General features: G+C 43.6%; 1 protein-coding gene across 1 annotated transcript; it reads right to left on the bottom strand.

The window, feature by feature from the left end:
* Positions 1–2,210: 2,210 nt before the first annotated feature.
* Positions 2,211–18,392, bottom strand: LOC111933549 (guanylate cyclase soluble subunit beta-2-like). Its single transcript, XM_086844157.1, has 16 exons — positions 17,865–18,392; positions 16,630–16,703; positions 15,589–15,683; positions 15,234–15,394; positions 14,736–14,835; positions 13,403–13,626; positions 13,209–13,314; positions 12,154–12,257; positions 10,497–10,713; positions 8,578–8,898; positions 7,777–7,925; positions 5,417–5,563; positions 4,988–5,142; positions 3,303–3,517; positions 3,092–3,214; positions 2,211–2,399 (listed from the first exon to the last, which is right to left on the bottom strand). The coding sequence occupies exons 1-16, from the start codon at positions 18,390–18,392 to the stop codon at positions 2,248–2,250; spliced, it is 2,871 nt and encodes a 956-aa protein (XP_086700283.1). The 3' UTR covers positions 2,211–2,247.
* Between the last annotated feature and the right edge of the window lie 3,726 nt (positions 18,393–22,118).

Genomic DNA, 22,118 nt, shown 5'->3' with positions numbered 1-22,118 from the left:
TCCATTCCATCAGCAAGACTAGTCCAGAGTACTGAAACACATCTCAAGGCTGGAGACACAAAAGTCTGCTCAGAGTTCCTTCTTAACTTCAATCACTGGGATAGTGCTGATTTAACTGTTAGCTCACTTTTACATCATTGTGAGTGAGAGAAACTGGGTATTCTCATTCTTCAGGAAAGTCGTTAAAGCTGCGGTCGTACTACAGAAGCACAAAGCCAGGAGCACTGGGACGATGGGGAGGAGCTACCAAGAGTGAAGGTGACATTTAGATTGTGTGTCTGATGGTAGCAGAGTTTGAAATCTTCATACCCAGCCTAACAATTATAACCCTTAGACATAGCATCAACATACAGTAGATCTCTCACCTGACCTCAAAATAATGAACAATACTTAGATGACAAAATCCAAATAATTAAGTAAAGCTTTCCACTCATAAAATTGGACTCCCTGAATGGTGCTGCTCAGCTGTATGGTGGAAGGTCCTTTTGTTACAGGGTGTGCCTGCAACAGCATTTCAGTCAATCAGGAGTACAGTCCTGAGGGAATTTTCTGCTCAAACCCACTTACCATACTTCATTTCTCACTGTAGTGGTCTCACAGCACACAAATGGATCTCTTCTGGATGAAGCTGTCAGAGGATGTGCTTCTGAGGTGCTCCAAAAGCTAACAGGTATTCATTGCTTGGGACCACACCTAGCAAAACCCCAGGAACATCTCTTGCATGGAGAACAGCACCAACGGTTTCACTCTGTGCACCCTCCTCTGCTGGTCTAATTGCACTAATTGTCCCTTTAGACTGAGCTCCTGGACTATGGAGCCCCTGTCTCAGAGATTTGAAAAAAAAATCTAACCAGGTGAAATTTCATCTGGCTATACTATAAAGAGGAGGAGATGCCTTTCATCAGTCTTAGCTCTCTGTCTGGTGTTTAAAGAGCCTTGCTCTTGCTGCAGACACAGAGGTGGAAATGTGATGCTCCAGGCTGGTAGAGAGGAGTAACATTATCAGCCTCTTCAGTGAATTCTTACCCAGAGTGCACATTGGTCTCATGCCTGCATCCTTAGTCGATGAATCCACACCCAGAGGTAATAAATCAGTGTGCAGGGCACATCTTCTGTCAAAGTCACCCACCTATTCCAAGCTCCATTTATAGAAGTGAGAGCACAATTTATGATGCACCAAATTGTCTACAACCTTTATAACCATTGTAATTTTGCTCCTCTCTCTGAAATCCCTGACAAATGAGCTTCAATTTTTCTCTCCCATTTCTGATCAGGCTCTAAGAATACATATACTCTAAGAATATATCATCATGGAAGTATTTCAGTTGAGCAGCCTCTGATACCAGGTAATGTTGATCTCTAATGCTGTTGTTTTCATTGCTGCTAGCAACATTAATTCCAGCACTGACAGTCTCCTTCTGCTGTCCTCAATCTTTTTTTTTCGTTGTTGTTGTTTAGCTGGGCTGAAAAAATTAAAAATAAACTTGAAACTCATTTGAAGGTCTCAAATAGGTTGTAGGCCTTGAACAGTCCTTCAGTGTTGTGACAAATCTGATGCTTTGTAACTCCACCATTTCCATGTCCTTCTATGCACAGTATGTATGGCTGGTTCAGAGACCACAGATGCTCTTTTTTACCATTGGCTGCTATCGAGTACACGTTATTCTCTCTTCAGGATACAAAAATACAGGTTGTTTTAGATCTATTCTGCACTTCTACTTCATAATGCCTTTACCCAACAAAAGACACGTTAAGAAATGCAGCTGTTAGGGCAGTTAAAACACAGGTGGAACGCTACTAACCTTACATGGGGAAGTTGTTGGCTGTGCTGGAGTCAAGACAGATGGTCACTTCAGGGAATGTTTCTTTTATGGCAAGTGCTCATTTGAGTAGGAATATTTCTAGCTGGATGAGTCACCTCTTTCCCGATTGCTGCATCAGATACCAACACATGATTTTTATACAAGGATATTCAAAGATGTGGCACAGGTTGAAAATGCATCTTCAAAGCATCCTGCAAGGGTTTCTTTCTCCACTGGGAGTATTATATGGCCCATGTAGATGGATTAAAAAAATTTTCCTCCACTGTTTTATTTTTACTGAAAACTGTGATGAAATGTCTTTTTTCTTTTTTTTTTTTTTTTTTTTTACAAAATCATGTGGCATTCATATACAAAATAAGTCCCATAACAGCAAAATGCACAAAATCATAACAAAATTTCTCTGTTTAATGTAAAAGTAAGAAACCTAGAGTAAAGTGCAAAAATTAGAGCGAACATTTCTATTCTGTGGCTCTTCAGCAGCAGGTTTGACTCTTCCCTGGTTTGGAGGATGAGGACCATCATCTGCATGCTGGTTGCCATGGAGACTCCCATCGCTTTTGGAATCACAAGTTTTGCCTGAAAGAAAACACTCCTGCAGTGTGAGTTTTTAAGGACCAGAGAGGTTTCTGTTTGTCAGCACAACACATACTAGACTAACCACCACATCTAAGCAGGTGGGAGGGAAGGCAGTAAAATATTTTCTAGTAATTAGTAACAACATATTTAGTCTGTATAAAATCCACAAAACACATAAATAGAACTACAAGACTTGCTGCATAAGATTAGGTTGTTATGGCATCAAATCTGTTATCTCTCAGTATCAGCTGCTTCAAAGGAGAATGAACTTTGGTCACAAAACATAAGCATGGCAATAAATTCTTCTGATTCCTGCAGCAGACAGGACTGAGGTCTCTCTTGAGTCGGTAAGGCTCCCCCCATAAGGCTTCTAGGAAAAGATGTGTGCATGAACAGTTCATGGGTCTGTCCCTGTCAAGAGCTGTCTAACGTTTATCCATTTAACCTGCACTCCCAGAAGGGCTCTGGGGTTCTTTTTCACTAGTGCACAGTCAACACCTGGGATTGCTCCAAAGGTGAAATTTGTCTGGCCCTAGAGATTGTGCAGAAGGGTAATGTGTATATGCTGAAATGAATTTCTGGCTTGAGTAAAACTATGTTTATTCAGAAGATGAATATAAAGAACTTGCAAGATTAAGCCTCAGTTACTTCCTAGTTCTGTGGTCTTTGTGAGATGGCAAATAAAAAACTACCTGTTAAATCTCCAACTTTCGTCTGATTTCTTCTTTTCAGGCTGTTTTGTGCATCTGGGGGGCCATCAACATACTTCATTGCAATAGCTGGGGTCTGGTCCTTCTTTTGCTGAGTCTGAGTAGCTGAAAGAAGAACACAAAAGGACATTTAATTGGACTGTATTAATATTAGTTTGTTCAAGGAGGAAAATATGTGTTGAGTTGACTCTACCTGGTTGATGAGAACTTGGTATAGTTTCAGTCTTGCCTTCTGGAAAGGACTGAACAGATTCATGGCCAGAATCCAAATCTTTCATTGGCTTTCCCATAATCTCATTCTCAGTTGCAGATTTATTTCTAATGAGGAAGTATGTGCGCATTTTCCCTTTTCCTTTTACTTCTATCTCTCCTCTTTCAGTAATCTCAAAATTCTTGTATTTTAGGCACCTAAAGTATCAGAAGCAAAATGACACATGAAAATTCAAGACAATTTAAAACTACTCTGATATTTTAAAAAAGCTGAGTGATCAAATCACAACAGTCTGGGGAAAAGGATCTCAATTTGTGAACAACTGAGGGTTTGTTTCAACTGTTTATTCAAGCCTGCTGTGCTGTCATAGCTTTACGCATACGGTCTGATCAAAAATTAATGGATCACATAGTCAAATACTTCAGTAGGGTGGAGGGTTCTTATTTTCCAGTAAACAGAAATTAAGAAGTGAGGCAGCCAATATAAGCTAGACAGAATGATCCTCAGTCATTTCATCAGAGAAGGCAATCAGGTCCATCAAGCATGACTGACTAATTTATTTCACATCCAGACTTGCTATTTCAAATTGCCTTTTTCACGTGTCCAAAAAATGGCCATTTGATTTTCACTGGGACTGACATAAGGCTGACCAGCCTACAGTTTCACCACGTCCCCCTTGCCATTTTTCTATGCAGCTGTAGTTTTCTTCAGCTGCTACGGTGCTGACAGTCATGGCCTTCCAGAGCTGACAGCCAGCAGCTCTGCAGTGCCATCACCCAGCTCTCATTACCTCAGATCCCTTCTGCTCCTGTGCATTCTGTAGACTGAGATGCCTCAAAAGACCCTTGCTCTGATCCTCTTCCAGTACTCATAGTTCACCTACTCCTTGAACCCTGACTCTTGCTTGCAGGGACCTTGAAGATCTCATCAGTGAAGACCAAAGCAGGAGAGGCCTTGAGTAACTCAGCCTTCCTCCAGGGCACTGTCACTAAATCACCTGCCACAGCAGGTCCATGTTTCTATTTATATTCTAACATTGCAGAAGCTCCTCTGACTGCCTTTGAACTTTGTTGCCCATTTCAATGCCAGCTGAGTTCTCATTTTCCCAGCATCATTCCTATGTGCCCAGACAATGTTGTTGTACTCCTTCCTTTGTAGTTTGTCTTTGCTTCCACTCGTGCATGCAGATTTTATGCATACATAAAGTTCTTGAAAATGTAGTATTAATTTTTTACAAACATGAGTTTCTGGAAAGTAAATTACAGCATGAAGAGGATAACTGTTTATGTAGTTAATCCTTGTAAGTGTAAATAAAACTGTTTCACTACAAATTATGGTGCTCAATCAGAGAGATTTTAAACCTTTTGTTATTAAATGTTCTAAATGTTCTGTCTTTCTAGCATCTCCATTAATTTATCAATATTTCCAAATAAGTTATCACAATTAATTTTTTTTTAATATTTTGCTTTCTAGGATGGAGACTCTCAAACCTTTACCTCTATATATATTTGGAATAATTAGGAAAAAAATTAAAATTTACAAGCAATGACCGTCATTTACAAGCTGCTTAAATGAGCGACTAAGCACCATCTACAGTGGAAGGTGCAGCTGCCAAGGCAGTGGATTTTAGCACAGAATTGAGCAGGTAGTTTCCATCAGGTACTCACTGATAGGCACTGGAGCTCAGGTGAATTTTGCTGGGCACGCCGTGGCTCTCCATACGGGAGGCGATATTCACCGTGTCTCCAAACAAGCAGTAACGAGGCATCTTTTCTCCAACAACTCCCGCCAGGACAGGACCTGTGTGGATCCCAACTCGAATCTTTACAAAGACATAAAACACCCCCCAGAAACGTCACTTGTTATTTAACATCTTTCTGAAAGCTATCCAGCCACCAAAAAGTTCATCTCAACACAACACTGGACAGCAGTATGATTTAAAATATCCGCAGGGAGAGGCTCTTCATGAAAACGTGTCCACGTGGGCCTTGCCCAAAGCGGAGTCAGAAGCAGCTCTTTGAGGTGCTGCTGCAGTACACTAACCAGAAGCTCAGCACAAGAAGCAGAGACACACATGCACCTTTGCATTAACTTACTTGGATAGGATTCCCAGAAACTGGGTTCTGTACTCCTTTGGCAGCCATTATCATGCCCAAGGCGAAATTAGCAACTCGCTCTGCGTGAGTGGGTACGGGCACAGGGACCCCACCTACCACCATGTAGGCATCTCCAATCGTCTCCACCTTAAATTGAGAGGGACAAGCACATCAGCATGCCAGGTGTACCTCACTCAGGTTAGTGCTTTGCTGTTCAGGGCTCTTATCTACACCAACTGCCCCTTTCTCTTCAAAGATGCTTCCAGTCACTGGAAAGCTTTAGCACACATGAGTTTCCTTGAGATGAAGATCTTTTCCTTCACTCCACACTAAAAATTTCCACGCATTCAGTCCCTGTTCACTTGACCCACTTTAGACATCAGTATGAGAGACCCTAAGGAGAAAGAGCTGCTGTGCAAGTGTCAGACTGTTTGCCTTCCTCTTACCCAGGGCAGACCTTGGTAAAGACATGCAGACATGCAAAGAGCTAGCCCGAGGCACAGCCTCCTGAGCCAGGAGCTTCCCTGACAGATGAGTGCTGTTAATTAGCCCTAATTCACAATTGGTGCTAAAAGTGTGTTTCTTATTTGAGAGAGATTTATTTTTTAAAAAGCCACAATACAGCAAGGGAGCCCATTCACTGTTGATTATGATTAAGGGGTACACACAAAATTAAGGAACCTCCAGTCTCCAGGATGTCACAGCATACAGTGTGAGCTAAACAATTTGGGAGCATCCTTCCCTACAACCAGCTGTTTTCTCACAACAGCTGCAGCCTGTGAGACAAATGCTGAAGGGTTAGTCCTCCTTCAGGCATCCCGTTTCCTTGAAATACACACTAAAGTATCTGATAAATACTTTGGATTTTGTTCCTGTACCAAAAATTTTGCTGTGAATAGAACAGACCTGTTTGAAACAGAGAATTCTTAAATGTATAAAATCCACTGTAAAAGCCTGTTAGACAGTAATGAAATTTTCCAAATTGCTCTTATGAGGCTTCACTGGCCCATTTATCATCAGTAAATAAGAGATCTTTTAGATTAGACCAACTGGCTTTTTTAAAAATTAACACCAATAGGAGAGTGGAAACATAATTTAATATTTGGGTTTGTTCATTAACACAATGACTTAAAACAGTTCAGCACATCAATCTCAAAGAATGTGTTCCTGTCCATGCCTTCTATCAGACAGCCAAACCCAGAGTGATGCCTGTAATTTTCTGTAACAAATTAAAACCAACTGTAAAAAGCTACTAATGCAAACAGATACCCTAATTATTTTTCAGCCATAGTAGAAGATTTAATTTAACAAGATTTATTCATAACTTCAGATGTTTATAAGCTTGGGCCAAGTTTCTTTGATCAATGTCACTATTTCATTTCTTTTCCAATTCCCTGCAATAGTAATCTCATCCTTGCTCTCTGTACCCCAGTAACTTCCTTCAATATTAATAGGAGTTATATACAGGCTTCAAAAGGAGGTATTACAGTGACAGATCATTTACTTATGACGGATGATTTAGATAGAATATGATGCTAATTTATCCTGAAATCTGTGGGCCATATCCTGGATGCTTCAATTATTGAATACAGATTCCTTGCCAAGGAAGAAATGCTTCTGATTTCCCAGTACAATTTACTGTGCAATGAACTGCAAGCCTTGCCTGAGCAAGGAATGAACCAGGTTTGGATTTCACCCTTTACTATTTCTGCCTTCCTAAATATTTAATGAGCTGGGGACAGACAGAAACTTAGGAAGTGCTCTTCAGCACATCAAATCTGGTACCTCTAGAAGTGTTAATAACATTACTATTATAGGCCAGCCAGGGCTCTGATCTTCCAGCACAGTTTGGAGACCACATGTACAGTCTATGTCTAACTGATGCTCTGTGGGGGTTAGCAGGAGATGATACCATTGCTGAAGATCTCCATGAAATAAAAGTCTATCTGTTGTCTGGGTATTGTTTATAACATTATTTCCTACCAAAAGACACTATGACATAGTGACCCATTCAGAAGAGGTTCAAATAAAAGAACTAGGCAAATTATTCATGTTGGACAGGCATTTGAGAAAGGAGGGAGAGAGAGGTATAAAAAAGAAGAGCCATTCTGGTATTAGCATTGTGGGAAGAGACTTTAGCCTATGATAGAAGTTGTGTTCTTGTCCAATAATTTCCACTTCTCCCTGTTTTTCAGTTTGTGTGGCCACTACAAATAGGTAATGTTTTATGGTTTAATCAAGAATCATGCTGTGGTAAAGAGGATTTAAGTACATTTAAAAACAAAACAAAACAAACAAAAAACCAACCAACAAAAAAAAAACATCAAAAATTTCTGCAGCCTTTTTTGATCAGTACCTACCTTGTACACATCATGCACTGTGGTCAGTCTGTCAAACCTCAGGTACATTGAATTTAACATGAGAACTATCTGAATAGGCTCACACTGGGCACAAATGTTGGTAAAGGTCACCACATCACTGAACAATATAGTGCACTCCTTGAACTCTCCTGTGGGCAGAAAGAACAGTGGTATTTGTAATGGCTGGACAGCCACAGTATCTGTTTGAGAATTGTTTGAAAAGACCATATCAAATATAAGAATAATTGCACATCTCAAACAACCCAAAAATCTGAATATACCATATACAGGATACACTTAGCTCGTTATCCCTAATTTCATATACATGCTCACTAAGGGGAATTTAAGCATATTATTGCTACCCTTAATAACAATGGGAATCATCATCATCCTGCATTTATAGATAGCATAGAGGTACTAAGAGAATTTTCTAGCAAAGTCCACTTTCTTTATTCCCTTCACTTCTGAGCCCTCATTCTCCTGTGTGCCAAAGTTAAAACCAAAATCTCAGATTATTGCCGAAACACTGAATTTTGTTCACTGAATGGGCAGCTATTACCATCTTTCACCATCTAAGGAACAATTTTGGCAAAGAGCTTCCAAAGCTTTCTTTGAAAGAATAGCTTAATTTTTATTATCAGCAAAATTAAGGGTCTGTGATCATCCTCCTACACATGGATGTCCCCAGGTAGAGAATGGACTCCAGGGCAGTGGCAACGGGGCTGTGCCAGCACCCCAATCTCTCTATCACCATCTCCCGTTGCACAAACCACACATCCCAAATGCATCCTGTTCATTCACCTGCCTCAACTCGCTTCCCCTCTTTCAGCTGGTTGGCCACGTGCTGGGGAAGCATGGCATAGAGCAGAGCTTCAGTCTTCTTCTTCTCTTCCTCCAGGTGCTTCGACAGGATCCGCAGCTCCTCCTTCTTCCTCTCCAGCTGGTTTGAGAGCTCCATCTCTGCCAGTCGCTGCTGATTGAGGAGAATCAAGTCCCTGGTCACGTCGTGAGGGGCGATGTCTGCAATGTGCATCTGCCGCTCCTCCAGCTCATGCAAAGTGCGAAGCAAAGGTGAGCAGAGGTAGAGCATGCACTGCAGGGACTCCATCCACATCATCTGGCCTGTGTGGAACAAGTGTTGGCAAGGGTTTCAGCAGTGTGGCCTTTCACAGAGAGCTCAGCATTACTGCTGTTAATCTTAGGCAGAGTTCTAAGGAACTTCTGCCTTAAATTTTCTAGGAAATAAATTGCTGTGATCATCCACTTCAGTGGGTTTCTGTAGGGTCTGGATGATCACAGCAATTTATTTCCCAGGAATTCGAGGTGAACTTGTACAGAGGAGCCACACTAGGCAAACAACCAAATTTTGGAGCCCAGGAAGCAGTCAGTCCCTCATTGCAGGTGCTGGGCAGAGCCCAGCTATGATTCAAGTCCCTTCTCCTCGTGAGGAACTCCAGCACTCTCAACATCTCTCCTCTCCTTTCCCTCCTCTCTGCATTGTCCCCTCCTCTCCTCCTAGTTCTTGAGCTATTCCCAAAGCCAGTCAGTCAGAATCATGCACAGGGGATCTGAGACTCACAGTGATTAAGCAAAACATTTGAAGTTTAATTTCACAGTGCATAAGTTGTGTCCCTGTAAAGTCAATGGCACTTTCCTCCCTGGAAATAGCAGCTTTTAGTTGCTATCATAATCTAAACAAGCAGTTACAAAAATGCCTGAAAGGTAAAAGGGATTTTTGGTGGGGGATCTAGCTTTTTGGGTTTTGGTTGAGGTTTGATTACGATTCTAATTATTATTAGTAGTATTAGTATTATTGACTTGCTCTGTAAGTAGCAAAACAGCAATCTAGGAATTCCTATTTCTTTCTTTCTCCCTCACCTCATCCCCAGTGCTACTGGATGAAGAGCTTTAAAACTAAGAGGGTTGAAACATGATAGATACATGTGAATTAACCCCTAGAGCATAAGAGAAAGTACAGTTGTACCCATGACCAGTCAAAGTTCCTTGTTTTGGTAGCATTACTTTTTTCAAGGTGTCCCTAGACCTTAAAATTTTTTCTGAATCTCAGGAAAACAAGATTTGACACTCATTACATAAAGGTGAAAGGAGACAAGAGAAAATTAGGTCACATTAAAAGAGAAAAGAAGAACTGAAGCACAGAACAATTAAACAAAATGTCATTATAGTTAATTACACCAAGCAGAGGATCATCTCATATTCAGTCCTCTCACTAAAAATAAAGCAAATACAGTATCTTTATTGCTGAGATAATTTTAACTGGTAAATTCTTATGTGTCTTTGGGGGGGTTTGTGAAGACAGAAATTGGAACCTGAAAATGTGCTACAAAAAAAAAAAGTACAGAGAACAAATCTATTTTTAATCACATTTGAAACCCAGCCAGTAGCAAATAACTCCCCTCAAAGGCATAAATTAAGAACAAATCATGTATTCACATGTGGGTTTTGCAGCATCAGAAAACCACCATATTTCTAAGTCTTTCAAATAGGAGCAGAGTTGTTGTTTCTGACTGAAAGCCTTCAAAATCTGGTGAGGTAACAGCAGAATTTGTGTACAAGCATCTACTGTTTCTCTAAACAGAACCATTTAATCTCCTCACTGCCCAAAGGCTATTTGTAGGACTTGAGTGAGGTCAGGAGTGCACCTCAGTGTAATTCCTGATTTAATATGAGCACTTATACTATTGAAAACAGTGAAGTACCTCTTAGCTCTAGCATTGGCCGTTCTTTCCATGACTCAGGCATCATCTCTCTCCTAGTCTGGAAAACAAATTGGCTGTTGATGAATTTCTGAATGCTGGAGATGGTGAAGGGTACTTCTGGGTGAACAATCCTGAAGTACTGATCCAAGCAGATGCCCATGGTCTGAAGGCCAGGTACAATCTTTTGAATGCTCACCCCAGCTTGCTTCACTTTGAGCTTAAAAAGAAAATATGGACCAGTGTTACAATCCATGTCCCTCTGGGTTCAGACCAAGCTACAGCTGATCACTGTTTATACATTTCCCCACACTCAGTCTTTCTAGAGCACATGACTTATTTCTGAGCAAAGTTCCTCTCTTGTCAGTGTAGCACTACACAGCTCTGAATGCATGCCCTTCATAGCAAGACAAAGCCCCAAGAAACGAATGTTGTTATTAAAATGTTCCTTCCTGTCAATTGTGAAAAACCCCCAAAACCACCTGCTATTATCCCTGCTTGCATTTGTGTAGGCCTCACAAACAGCCTTACAGGTAGAAAATTAGAGATAGCAGAGTGTCTTGTATTCCAAAATGAAAACAACTGTGGCATAAAATGCCTTGACAAATATTAATTTTCTAATAGATGCCATGGGTTACTTTCTCTTAATGAAGTGTAAAGGTTTAGTAACTTTCCTTTACTCTGCTGACCATACGTGAGCTCCTAAATTCTGCAGAAATGTTCTTCTTTGCTTGTCATCAGTTATTGAAGCTCTGACCTGGCTACCAGTAATGGGTGTAGACTTTTCTTCTTTGCACACTAGTAATTTTATTAAATTATGCATACTGGCCTTCTTGAAAGGTTTAAGACTCTGCGTTTTGGCTGATGTGGGCAGTGGCATGAAGCAGATTATGTGCTCTGGAACCTCGATCAGCATGACACAAAACATTTCCTGAGGGGAATGTACTCAGCCTTCTTCTGCTGTCCCATCCTCAGCTTCTCCTTTCTTTGCTCCTGTCTTAAGCCAATATTCTCTCCACAGAGTTTGGAGCAAGAGGACCTGTGGCTTGTGGGAGCCCAGGCAGGCTGGGAACCAGCCAAGGGCAGCCCTGAAGGGGCTGCAGGGTATGTGTGCACAGGAGAGGAGACTCAGTCCTGCCCCAGAAGATAAAGAGATTTTTGGGTCCCAGTGGGGCTGCACACTGCCTGACTCAGTCAGTAGCTGGGAGCAGACTCAGGAAAGCACAAGGCCTCAGCTGCCAGCAAAGCCCTCAAAGCCCTGGGATGGGTTAGCAAGTGGGAGGAGAGGGGGGAACATCCTTTAAACTGCAAAGCCGATTTAAAGGATGGGACATGTCTCTGGTATATCCAGGAACAGGAAGGTGACCAGAAACCAGAAAAATTCTGCTCACTGTTTGGTGCCAGATAGACTGCTGCAATAAACCTTGCTGGCATATCTGCAGCTGTTTCAGCCATGGTAAACTCGATAAATGCAAAGGAGATTCCTATCTGCAGCAATATGGAGCATGTCTCTGTAACAGAGTATTTCTGCAAATCCTGTAACTGAGTGTAGACTGCACACAGAGCACATGAAAGCAGGAAACTGTAGGACAGTCAAAACAGAGGGAAAGTACAAGGAGGTTTATGCAAACCAAGGGCCCTGACCAGAAGCTTGTCCTACCTCTTTGTCAAAAACCATATGAAAAGGAAGTCCATTGCAAAACGTTTTTGTATCAATCCAGAGGCTCTTGGGATAAACAGGATCAAATCCTCTCAGGAGCTTACCTGTGGTGAGATAAATGCGTAGTTTTTAAATGAGGCTGCTCGTCATAAAACCAATCAGCATTACTTTGTATCACTTGGTGAGACAGGACCCTACATAGTGAGTGAAGACAAAAGCAAACAGTGTGTGGGCCCAGAATGTGCACACATCTGTGCTAAATGCTCTGCAGTGTAACCCACAGCTGATTAGCAACTGCTGTGAGTTGGCTGGGAGCTTAAAACTTAAATACACCAAAAACACAGAGCACTAAATGCATGAAATTATGTGGAAAAAATAAGAGTAGATGAACAACTGTAGATGTTACTTCTCTACCAATCTGCATATGCCACAGCAATGTAACACAGCTCCATCCCACAAAAATATGCACACAAGTGGATTTAATACATTTTTCCAGCTACTAAGGAACACTTAGCAAGTAAGATCCTAACTTAAAAATTCCTTCCATTTTATAAACATATATAAACATCTAATACATAGAGGTAAGAACAGGGATTACTAGATTAGCAGTAGACTTTTGGTAGTGGAGGATTTAATTTGGCTTTCAAAATTTACTACAGTTGATAATTTTGGAAAGAAGTAGTATCTACCAAATTAAAAAACCACACTTTTAAATTCAGCATCTTATACGAAGTGACATGAGAATGAATTCATCACACAATGGCATTTTATAGAAGAACAATTTTCAGATGAAAGCCCTGTTTAAGAGACAAAAGTGACAGGTCATATTCCATTTAAGTATCTGTCATTACTAAGCATGCTTATTATCTGCAATTTTTCTTTGATCAGCAATGTCAAACTGAAAGAAACGTAACCAGAAACATTTTGAAAAGTTGCAGAGGAAATATAAATGGTAACTTTAAAATGGATGGGTGGGTGGGGATAGGGAGGCTTACTGACTTTCTAATTGAAGAGACTCAGAAATGATGACGAGCTCCCTCTGAATGATCTCTCACCTTTTCCTAATGTGATTATTCCTCTTAATGTTCTCCAGTGACTCTTCTTAACAGGACAAACAGAGTTCCCTCTGTCTCCAGTTGCATTCTTGGCTTTTTCAAGGTCCTATTGAAATAAATCCAAAGGGAAATTTCTAGGGTGTTTTTATTTTAAATATATTTGAGTTATATGGTGATAATGAATATTAAAATACCTCTTTATTCAGTTGGTTCTCAATTTGTTTTTCAGAGTCAACAAGACATTGAGATGAGGAAGAAAATTCATTTCTTTCCTTGGATGGAAAGAGAGGGTTTTGAGTGACAAGAAAAACAATATGTTCTTTTTTCCCAGTTCTTTCTTCTTCTTCTTCTGTTTGATTGACTATTTTCATTGAAATCTCAATGTTAAAAAAATCCAGGGCTGCTGCACCGATGATTCCTGAACGGGAAACAAAAGACAAGGTATTGCCAAGAACAAAACCTTTTCAATTCCCATTTCAGAGGGCCCACAGTGGAATTTCACTGTTTCAGAAATCACTTTTCCAAAGGACTCTGGAAGAAGAAAGCAACACCTGTCGTTCTTGCTACCGTTGCCATGATGAGAATATGCACATAGGAGGTCAGCTTTAAAGTTACTGCTGCTTTTGCCTTGGCTGAAGACAAATGCTGATTTTCACTAGGAGCAGCTCAGCAGGATATCTGAAGAATGTGTTCAAGTAGTCATAGAGCAATAATATGAATTTCCATCAACCCAAAGAGTGCAGGGAGTCTAAAAAGATTCTGCTTTACAATCTATTTCAGTCATTGAAGAATATTATATTTTGAAAGGAAGGAAATATCTTTCATGCAGATGCACAATCAGTTCTCTCATTTCTGGTTATGTTTTAGGCAAAAGACTGGACATCAAAATGACATCAAAAGCTCTTTCTGAAATTCCAAATAATTCTGTGCTTTCAATATCGAATAAGTTTTGACAAAGGGGGATGTTTTGATGAACTTCTAAATTCAGCATCATTTATGAAAGAAAGGAACATGATCATCTCTTACAGACCTATAGCTCTCTAATGCTTGCACAAGTACAGCTCTGGAGATTGTGGAAAATGCTGGTAAAAGATTCAGTTTGGAGCAGGGTTCAGTAGGAGTTTTACAGGCTGGATGTTCTACAGGGTGGATGAATGTCTTCAACTCAACTAGAATTTATACTTCACTGTAATTTAAAAAGCACGAGTCATTGAAAATTAATAAACACACAAATACACACCATGACCTTATTTTTACTTCCAGGAAGGGAGTTCTTTATAGCAAGAATGGACATTTATGGCCTGGCTTGTCATACAATAAATTTTGATGAGCTACTGGGAGCTAGGAGTGATCAGGCAGTAGGGGAATACTGAGTTCAGGTGTCTGGGCACCGAACTCTACCAGGCTTCAATTCCATGGCCAGGCCCCATCTAAAAAAAAGATACTGAACTCTGAGTGCATCTGCAAATTTATGATTAGTCTGTACATGCATTGCATTGATATGTACTCTGCATTTAGTCTCATTACCTGGCACAATATGGCACAGACCTCTTCTGTCTGAATAGTAATGTAAATGCATTGACCCATCTTCATTCTTTTCTACTCTAAAAGATGGTGCATTCATCTCCTGAGGAAATAAAACAAACAAAACCAAGACCTTTTTTTCTGAGAAAGTCTACAGATGAATTCCACTTATACAAAATCATGTCATGCCTTAATAACATGAACTGTAATACAAATAAATTGAAAAACAGAAAATTAAATATTCTCACCTGAGAAGAAAAATCTGCTATGCATTAGAGCCAATGTAGTAAATAATGCCTAATGCTGAGGACTAGTGAAAACCAAACATTTTCAGAAATTGTCCTAACATTTGGAGTAATCTGTTTCAGAACACAGCAGAAGAGAACATGCTGTGGTGATTTTTTTTCATTATTTATTCACACCTATGAGATGCTGTTCCTTGCGTTAGGAACTCTGTCAAAGTGCATCCACACCTGCTCAGCAGTTACTACTCGCACTTGCCTGGTAAGAAAGGGACAGGTAGCTGTGCAAGGCATCCAGGTTCTCTATGAACTCGTAGAGATTTCCACCCAGTGTCCTCAGCATGTGGTCATAGCCTGAGCGCTTACAGAATTCAAAGAAATACTTTCCAAACTCCCTCAGAACAATGTCAGCAGGAACACCTGGCAAAAATAAAGACACCTTAAGGAATAAGAAAGGTTTGGAAGTTCTTGCAATGTTGTCAGGTGGATTAAGATTGAAGGCATAAAATTTGCAGCGTAGGGAAGGCATTCCCAAGGGCACAAGGGACAAAACCAGGGCTGCAGTCTCAGGCTTGACCCAGGATGATCCATTTTTGAGGCATGCCAATACATACCTAACACTTTGCAGGCTTTGTCGACAAGCTGCATTGTGATCTCATCTTTGTAAACCTCAAAAGTTAAGAAAGAATCCTGGACTCCAGCCTGCAGCCTAAAACAGAGAAGACAATATTCTTGTCTCAGCAGTGCTGTACATACAACATGCCTGGGTGACCCAACTGGCATTCCTTAAGCACTGTTTGCTGTGAATGCACTCCTTAACCTCCCTCAAGTGTTACGTATTACTTCACCTAATGGTGTAAATTTAATATTAAATTGCTTTAAATTAATTAAATTGCTTTAACATGGCTGGGTGGTGGTGTCCACCTCACCATTTGTGCTATTTCACATTATGGTATTACAGTAAGTTCCTTCAAGGATTAAGACATTAAACTGCAGGGCGCTAGAGCAAGTGGAGTTTTAGTTTATCTTCTGGTTAGTTTGCTGTTCAATGTGGCCACAACATCAAGCTCTTGGGGCTCCCCAAATCTGCTGTTTTCTTTTTATATTGGCTCCAATGGATGATAATATATGGTGGATGGATTATATGGCAACTGAGTATCATCTGTTTTTCTTGGAAATACCATATAGCCCATAAAAACAAGACAAAACCAGAGGTGATACAAGGCCAGACTGAATGGAACTTTGAGCATCCTGGTCTAGTGGAAGGGGGGATTGGAACCAGATGGTCTATGATGCTATGATTTAGCTGCTCTGCTGAGTACTGGAATTAAACTGACTTTATATTAAGGATGACATCTTTTCAGCATAATTACTTCTCGATATTGTCACAGTGAGCCAGGGAGTCTATTGCAAAATTGTGCAAAAGACTAAATGTCATCTTTAATTATCTGATATGACAAATTAATTGGGACAAATTAGTATCACAGGATGAAGTGTTACAAGGCAAACTCTTGCTTTTGCCCTGTTAGTTACTCCTAATAATAATTACTTGAGCTACACATCAGCTTCCATTTACCAATAAGAAATTATATCTTCTGCTGCTGAATTCCTGAGCACTTTCTGTCAATGCACTACGTTTATTGGGAACACATTACCTTAATTTTTCCCATGTTTCTTCACCATACTTTTCAACCACCAAAGACTTCAGGCACGTGTTTATAAATCCATACTGCAAAAAGCAAATATATGAACATGGAAGAGATGTTTTTTCAAACACTGTCCCAACACATTGCCTTTTTGTATTTCAGATTCCTCTGCTAATTTTATATTGCAAGAGAAAAAGTAATGATGCTTGACGGCCTAAACAGAAAGTAATAATGTTGGGCAGCCATTGTATCTCCCAGTGAGCACAGGAGCGTTTCGCAAGCGCTCAGCACGAGAGAGCGAGCAGCCAGCGGTGTTTTGCAGAGCAGCAGCCGAGCCAGGGCGGGCCCGTGCCCGGTGCGGTGGCTGCGGCCGGAGCTGGGCACAGCAGCCCCGCATGTCCCTGCAGCCCCGCACTGTCCCTGCAGCCCCGCATGGCCCTGCAGCCCCGCATGGCACAGCAGCCCCGCATGGCCCTGCAGCCCCGCATGTCCCTGCAGCCCCGCATGTCCCTGCAGCCCCGCACTGTCCCTGCAGCCCCGCATGGCCCTGCAGCCCCGCACTGTCCCTGCAGCCCCGCATGTCCCTGCAGCCCCGCATGGCCCTGCAGCCCCGCATGGCCCTGCAGCCCCGCATGGCCCTGCAGCCCCGCATGGCCCTGCAGCCCCGCATGGCCCTGCAGCCCCGCACTGGCGCTGCCGCAGCCGCCGTCACTCGGCCGAGCCGCGGGCGCTGCGCTTCTGCCTCAGCCCTGCCGGAGCTGCTCCGGGACCGGGGGACGCTGAACGGGCGGCCCGAGCGGGGCTCTCGGGGCGGCAGCAGCGCAAGGGCGGAGCGCTCCGAATGCCCCAAAACTGCGGCTCAGCGCCCTGCCCCGGCACGGCGGCAGCAGCCGCTCGGCCCCTGCTCTCGGGATGGGAGCCAGCGACAGGGGCTGCCCGTCTGCCTGTCTGTCCGTCCGTCCCCGGCAGGGGCTGCCTGTCTGTCTGTCCGTCCGTCCCCGGCAGGGGCTGCCTGTCTGTCTGTCCGTCCGTCCCCGGCAGGGGCTACCTGTCTGTCTGTCTGTCCGTCCGTCCTCGGCAGGGGCTGCCTGTCTGTCTGTCTGTCCGTCCGTCCCCGGCAGGGGCTGCCTGTCTATCTGTCTGTCTGTCCGTCCCCGGCAGGAGCTGCCCGTCTGTCCCCGGCCGCAGCTGTTTGTCCGTGACAGGAGCTACCTGTCTGCCTGTCTGTCCCCAATAGGAGCTACCTGTCTATCTGTCGGTCCCGGGCAGGAGCTGTCTGTCTGTCTGTCTGTCTGTCCCGGCCCGCCGCCCCGCTCACCATCCTGCCGCTGCCGCCGGTCCCGGCGCGCCGCCCGCTGCCGGCCCGGGGGGCGGCGGCCCGGCCAGGCCCGGCCCCGCCGCGCTCGCCCGCGGCGGTGGCTCCCGCTGGCCCTGGTGCCCCGGTGGCCCCCGATGGCTCCCGGTGGCCCCGGTAGCCCCTGTGGCCGCGGGCACGGACGAGCCGCCGGCGCACGGAGCGGCCCCGAGCGGAGCGGTCCCGGGTGCCCTCCGCGCCCGCCACGGGCTCGGCTGCTCTCCGCAGAAGAGGCGCGTTCCCCGCAGCTGCGGCTGTGTCGGGAATTCCGAGTGCTGCCGAGGAGCATCCCGGGGCCACGGCATCGCCGGCACGACGGCAGCTCACGGCAGGTCCCCGGCTCCCGCTGGGGAGGTCCCCGGGCAGGACGTGGCGCGCTCAGCCCCGGCTGGACCCTGCCGGGCACCGCCGGGATCATCGGGTCCCACCTCCGGAGGGCAAGGAGCCGCGGGAGAGACAACAGCAGAGGAGGTTTCTTACCAAGGGTTACTTAGAACTGCCCTGAGCAGAGCAGGAGCAGAAATGATGGAGTCAATAGCCACCCTTACCCAAGCAGAGGAGGTCTGTAGGGAGAAGCAGGATTTTCCATTCCACTGCTGCTGAGCTGGGAGCTGCTGCCCGAGGCCTGACAAGAGGCAGGAGGTGAAGCTCCCTGCATGTGGCTGCCATCATCCAGGCTGTGTCTGCAGCCACCCAGCCTGAGAGGAAAGGACAGAGCAGAGATGTTAACAGGAATGCAGTGATTGGTGTTATGAGAATGAATTCGTGGGGTTTGGTGCTTGCCAGAGTTATCTCATTTCCTAGGTTTATTTTTTAAATGATTATTGTAGAGTGAGATATTTGAGTGATTAGAGAGGCATGAGGGAACACAGTTCAGAATCCAGTATTTGGGGAACACCCCTCTCCCCTTGACAAAGATGAGCTTCTGTCCTCCATCAGCCAAACCGGCAGAGGCAGCCCTGCGGCTGCTCCAAGTCCTGTGTCACCACCTCATTGCTGCTGTTTTGTGCAGGGGTTGTGGACACTGTAGGGGACTGTGCATTGAGCTCTGTGCCTGTCTGGCAGGGAGGGGTTTACTCTTGCTGTGGTGATTCTAAGGCACTGTGCTCGTGGCCCTGTCTCTGATCCCCAGCCCTCCAAAGCTGCGTGTGTTCAGCAGGCACATAAAAATCTGGGCCAAAGCCCTACACCAGGCTACAGAAGTGCTGATTTTTTGGCAATCACAGCCCTCCCACAGCCTCCTCTAAACTTCCCACAGCCTTTCTGTGCCACACCACCAGTGACTCTCCTGTGACCTCACGGATAATAAACCGGGTCTCTTCTCAAAAGCTGCCTCGTGAGCCAAAGCCTGGTCACAGCCAGGCCCAGGGGAAGAGAAGTAACAGAAGTCCGTGCCCTGCTGTATTCCCACTGCAGTGTGTAGAGGACTAGTTTAACACAGAAATATGTACACAAACCTCTTTGTATTTCCTGGACAATATCAAATATTTGTTCAAACATGCACCTGTTGGAGCTAGCATTGGCCAGCACAACAGATGGCCTGTCTCCTGGTTTTCTCTCCGTGCTGTGATTCCAAGGAGCACCCATGCCTGCTGCAGGGCAAGAGGTGGTCCTGGACCCACAGACTCAAGCCCACAGCTCAGCAGTACCTAAGGGGAATAAACACCAAATCATCTAAGAATTGTGTAGCTCTGCTTACTGCCTTCCATTTATAAATTAATTTATATTATCACAGAAATGAAACTCATTTTAAGGTTTATAAAACCTGAGTCACTGGTGGGATTTGCAATTACAGTAAGAACTTTAGTGTCCTCTCTTCCAGGACTTCAGTGTCTTTTCTTGTCATTGCATGACACCTAAATAAGCAATACAGTGATTTTAGTAGCAAAGATTAGCAGCAATCAAAAAGATTTGGAGATGCAACTCAGGTATGCTATCCAAAACTCACATTAGTACCTATATACTACATCTATATTGTACAAGGTAAATCGTACTGGAATTGAATTTATTATTGCTTTATACCTTCTTTGGTTAGTGAATTGATTCTATTTTTTTTTCCAGTCCATTTGTGATTATGAGAGAAATTTGGGTAAAGAATCTTCTAGTCAGGGTTGGTTTTTGTGGGTCATTAGGCTGCTCATCCTTCACAGCCCCTGGCCCATAATGTGTCCTCGATCACCTCTGTCATCTCAAGTTGGATAACAGAAACCTTCCAAGTAAAAGAACAGAAATCAAGAGAAAAAAATTATAGTACACTTCTGGTGTGACTAGGGATTCTTTATTCCTTTGGCACAATGTAACCAATGCTCCCTAGAATTCTGAAATCAGCAGCTATTTCTGAGTATCACCACCAGTCTTTAATCAAAGACAACATCCAACATGTTTCTGTATCTCAGCCCACTCTGTATAAAATGAAGAAAACAATACTCCCCTTTCCAATCTGTTGCTGTGCTCTGTTGATGGTGATTCTGGTCTCTCTTGGCACAGCACATTCAGGTCTCCCAGACTATACTGGACCACAGTGCAGAGATCTGGCATTGGCCCAACCTGCCACGTGCTGCAGCAGAGCAGGTATATTTGGGTATGTAGAGGGGAGGCTGGAGCAGGATGGCTTTGCTGTCAGAGGGTTTCTTGCTTCCCAGAACACACAGGGTGGATAGCCTCAAACATAACTGCTCACATATCCTCAGAGGCTGAGCCTCTTTCCAGGGGCACAGGACACCTTCAGGTGGAATGTGTCTGAAAAATTCTCTGTGAGCTGCAGCTGCACATAGCCTTTCCTTCCTCCTGCAGCCCACTCAGGGCTGATACCCAGGGCTGATATGTGCTGCTGTAAAACTCTGCAAAATTCTGCAACATTTCTGCCAGTTTGTAAGTGTGCCTTATATTTTTTCTGCCTTTGTGGCAAAGGTTTCATTAATTCAGAAGGGAGGTGCTGTGGCCTTGCAGAAAAGGCCTGACAATTGATTTTGTCGAGAGCAAATTTCCCCATGCCTTTGTTGTGCTTGAACCCAGTTAGTTCTAAACAGCATCCTTGAGTCCTAGGTAGTTCAGCAAAATAAATGGGCCATCTGCAAACCTGTATACACTGTTTCTTCAATTAGATGAGAGGTGAAAACAAGCAATACAGCAATTTATGACTCCTGCTTACAGCCTTGGAGAATGCAGTCATAGACCGTCACGGTCTGTGTATGCAAGGCCATCCTCCTTTTTCTTTTTCTCTCTGCTGTGTGATCATTTCCAACAATGCAAAGTCACATGTGAGTTGCCACGGTGGAGGGGCTCCTCCCATGACCGTCTGAGCAGAGCACATTCTAAATGTTACACCCTGGAGCCCAAAATACCACAGCAGTAACAGAATCCTTTCTCCAAGTGGTTGCCAGCGCTATCTCCCACCAAAGACCCCTAAGGATGCAGGCCTTTTCAGCATGCTTCCTTCAAACACAGCCTCACATCCGTTGTTCAGATATCATGTGCTCACATTTGTCTTAAATTAGCCTGCACAGTGACTTTTTAGTGACTCAAAGTGAAAAAGAATCTGTCCTTCTACTGATGCAAACCAAAAAGGAAGTTTTATATATATATATCTGCTTTGGTAGGCTTCCAGTATACTTCACACTACCAAACCATGAAGACAGCTGATGCAGAGTCTAGATCAGGAATAAAAATAAACACAGGAGATGTGCTGTTCTGCATAGTTTGGATGGCTCCAATTTTCAAAACACATATTTTAAACCCCCAGCAGTTATATTTGAATTCTTATTAAAGACCCTGGGCAAAATTTAAATGACATTAACGTAGACTAACTCTACAGCAGTGAAACTGCATGAGTTCAGGCTTTGTCTTCAAGAAAGCTTTCAAAATTCCAGCTTCTCTGGTTATCTGTTAAGCTGAGCTTGAGATAGGAGGCCATCAATAATATTTTCAGTAGGATTTAATTTGGAAAAAGTCACCAGCTTGGGTCCAAAACCTATTCACAGGTGCCCTTGAGCACGCAGATGGGGAGGGATCTGAGGAAATTAATGATTCTTCCAAGAGCTGCATAGTCACTGGCATCGCTCCCTCTCCCCTGGCTTTCCATGTCTGCTGCCATGGAGCTCTGCTCTGCCTGCGTGTGATCCCCCCCATGCTTCCCTTCCTCAGC

Source organism: Cyanistes caeruleus, chromosome 10 (assembly GCF_971803275.1).
Source record: "Cyanistes caeruleus chromosome 10, bCyaCae1.hap1.1, whole genome shotgun sequence".
Lineage (NCBI taxonomy): Eukaryota > Metazoa > Chordata > Aves > Passeriformes > Paridae > Cyanistes > Cyanistes caeruleus.
Note: the sequence above shows the minus strand (reverse complement) of the source record. Positions and strands in the feature narration are given on the sequence as shown.

Excerpts from the sequence above, each read along its gene's own strand:
- LOC111933549 (XM_086844157.1), bottom strand. The coding sequence starts at position 18,392 with ATGATCCCGGCGGTGCCCGGCAGGGTCCAGCCGGGGCTGAGCGCGCCA. Across the intron at positions 15,684-16,629 it reads GAAACATGGGAAAAATTAAG|GCTGCAGGCTGGAGTCCAGG; the intron begins GTAATGTGTTCC and ends TCTCTGTTTTAG. Across the intron at positions 13,315-13,402 it reads AGAACCAACTGAATAAAGAG|GACCTTGAAAAAGCCAAGAA; the intron begins GTATTTTAATAT and ends TTATTTCAATAG.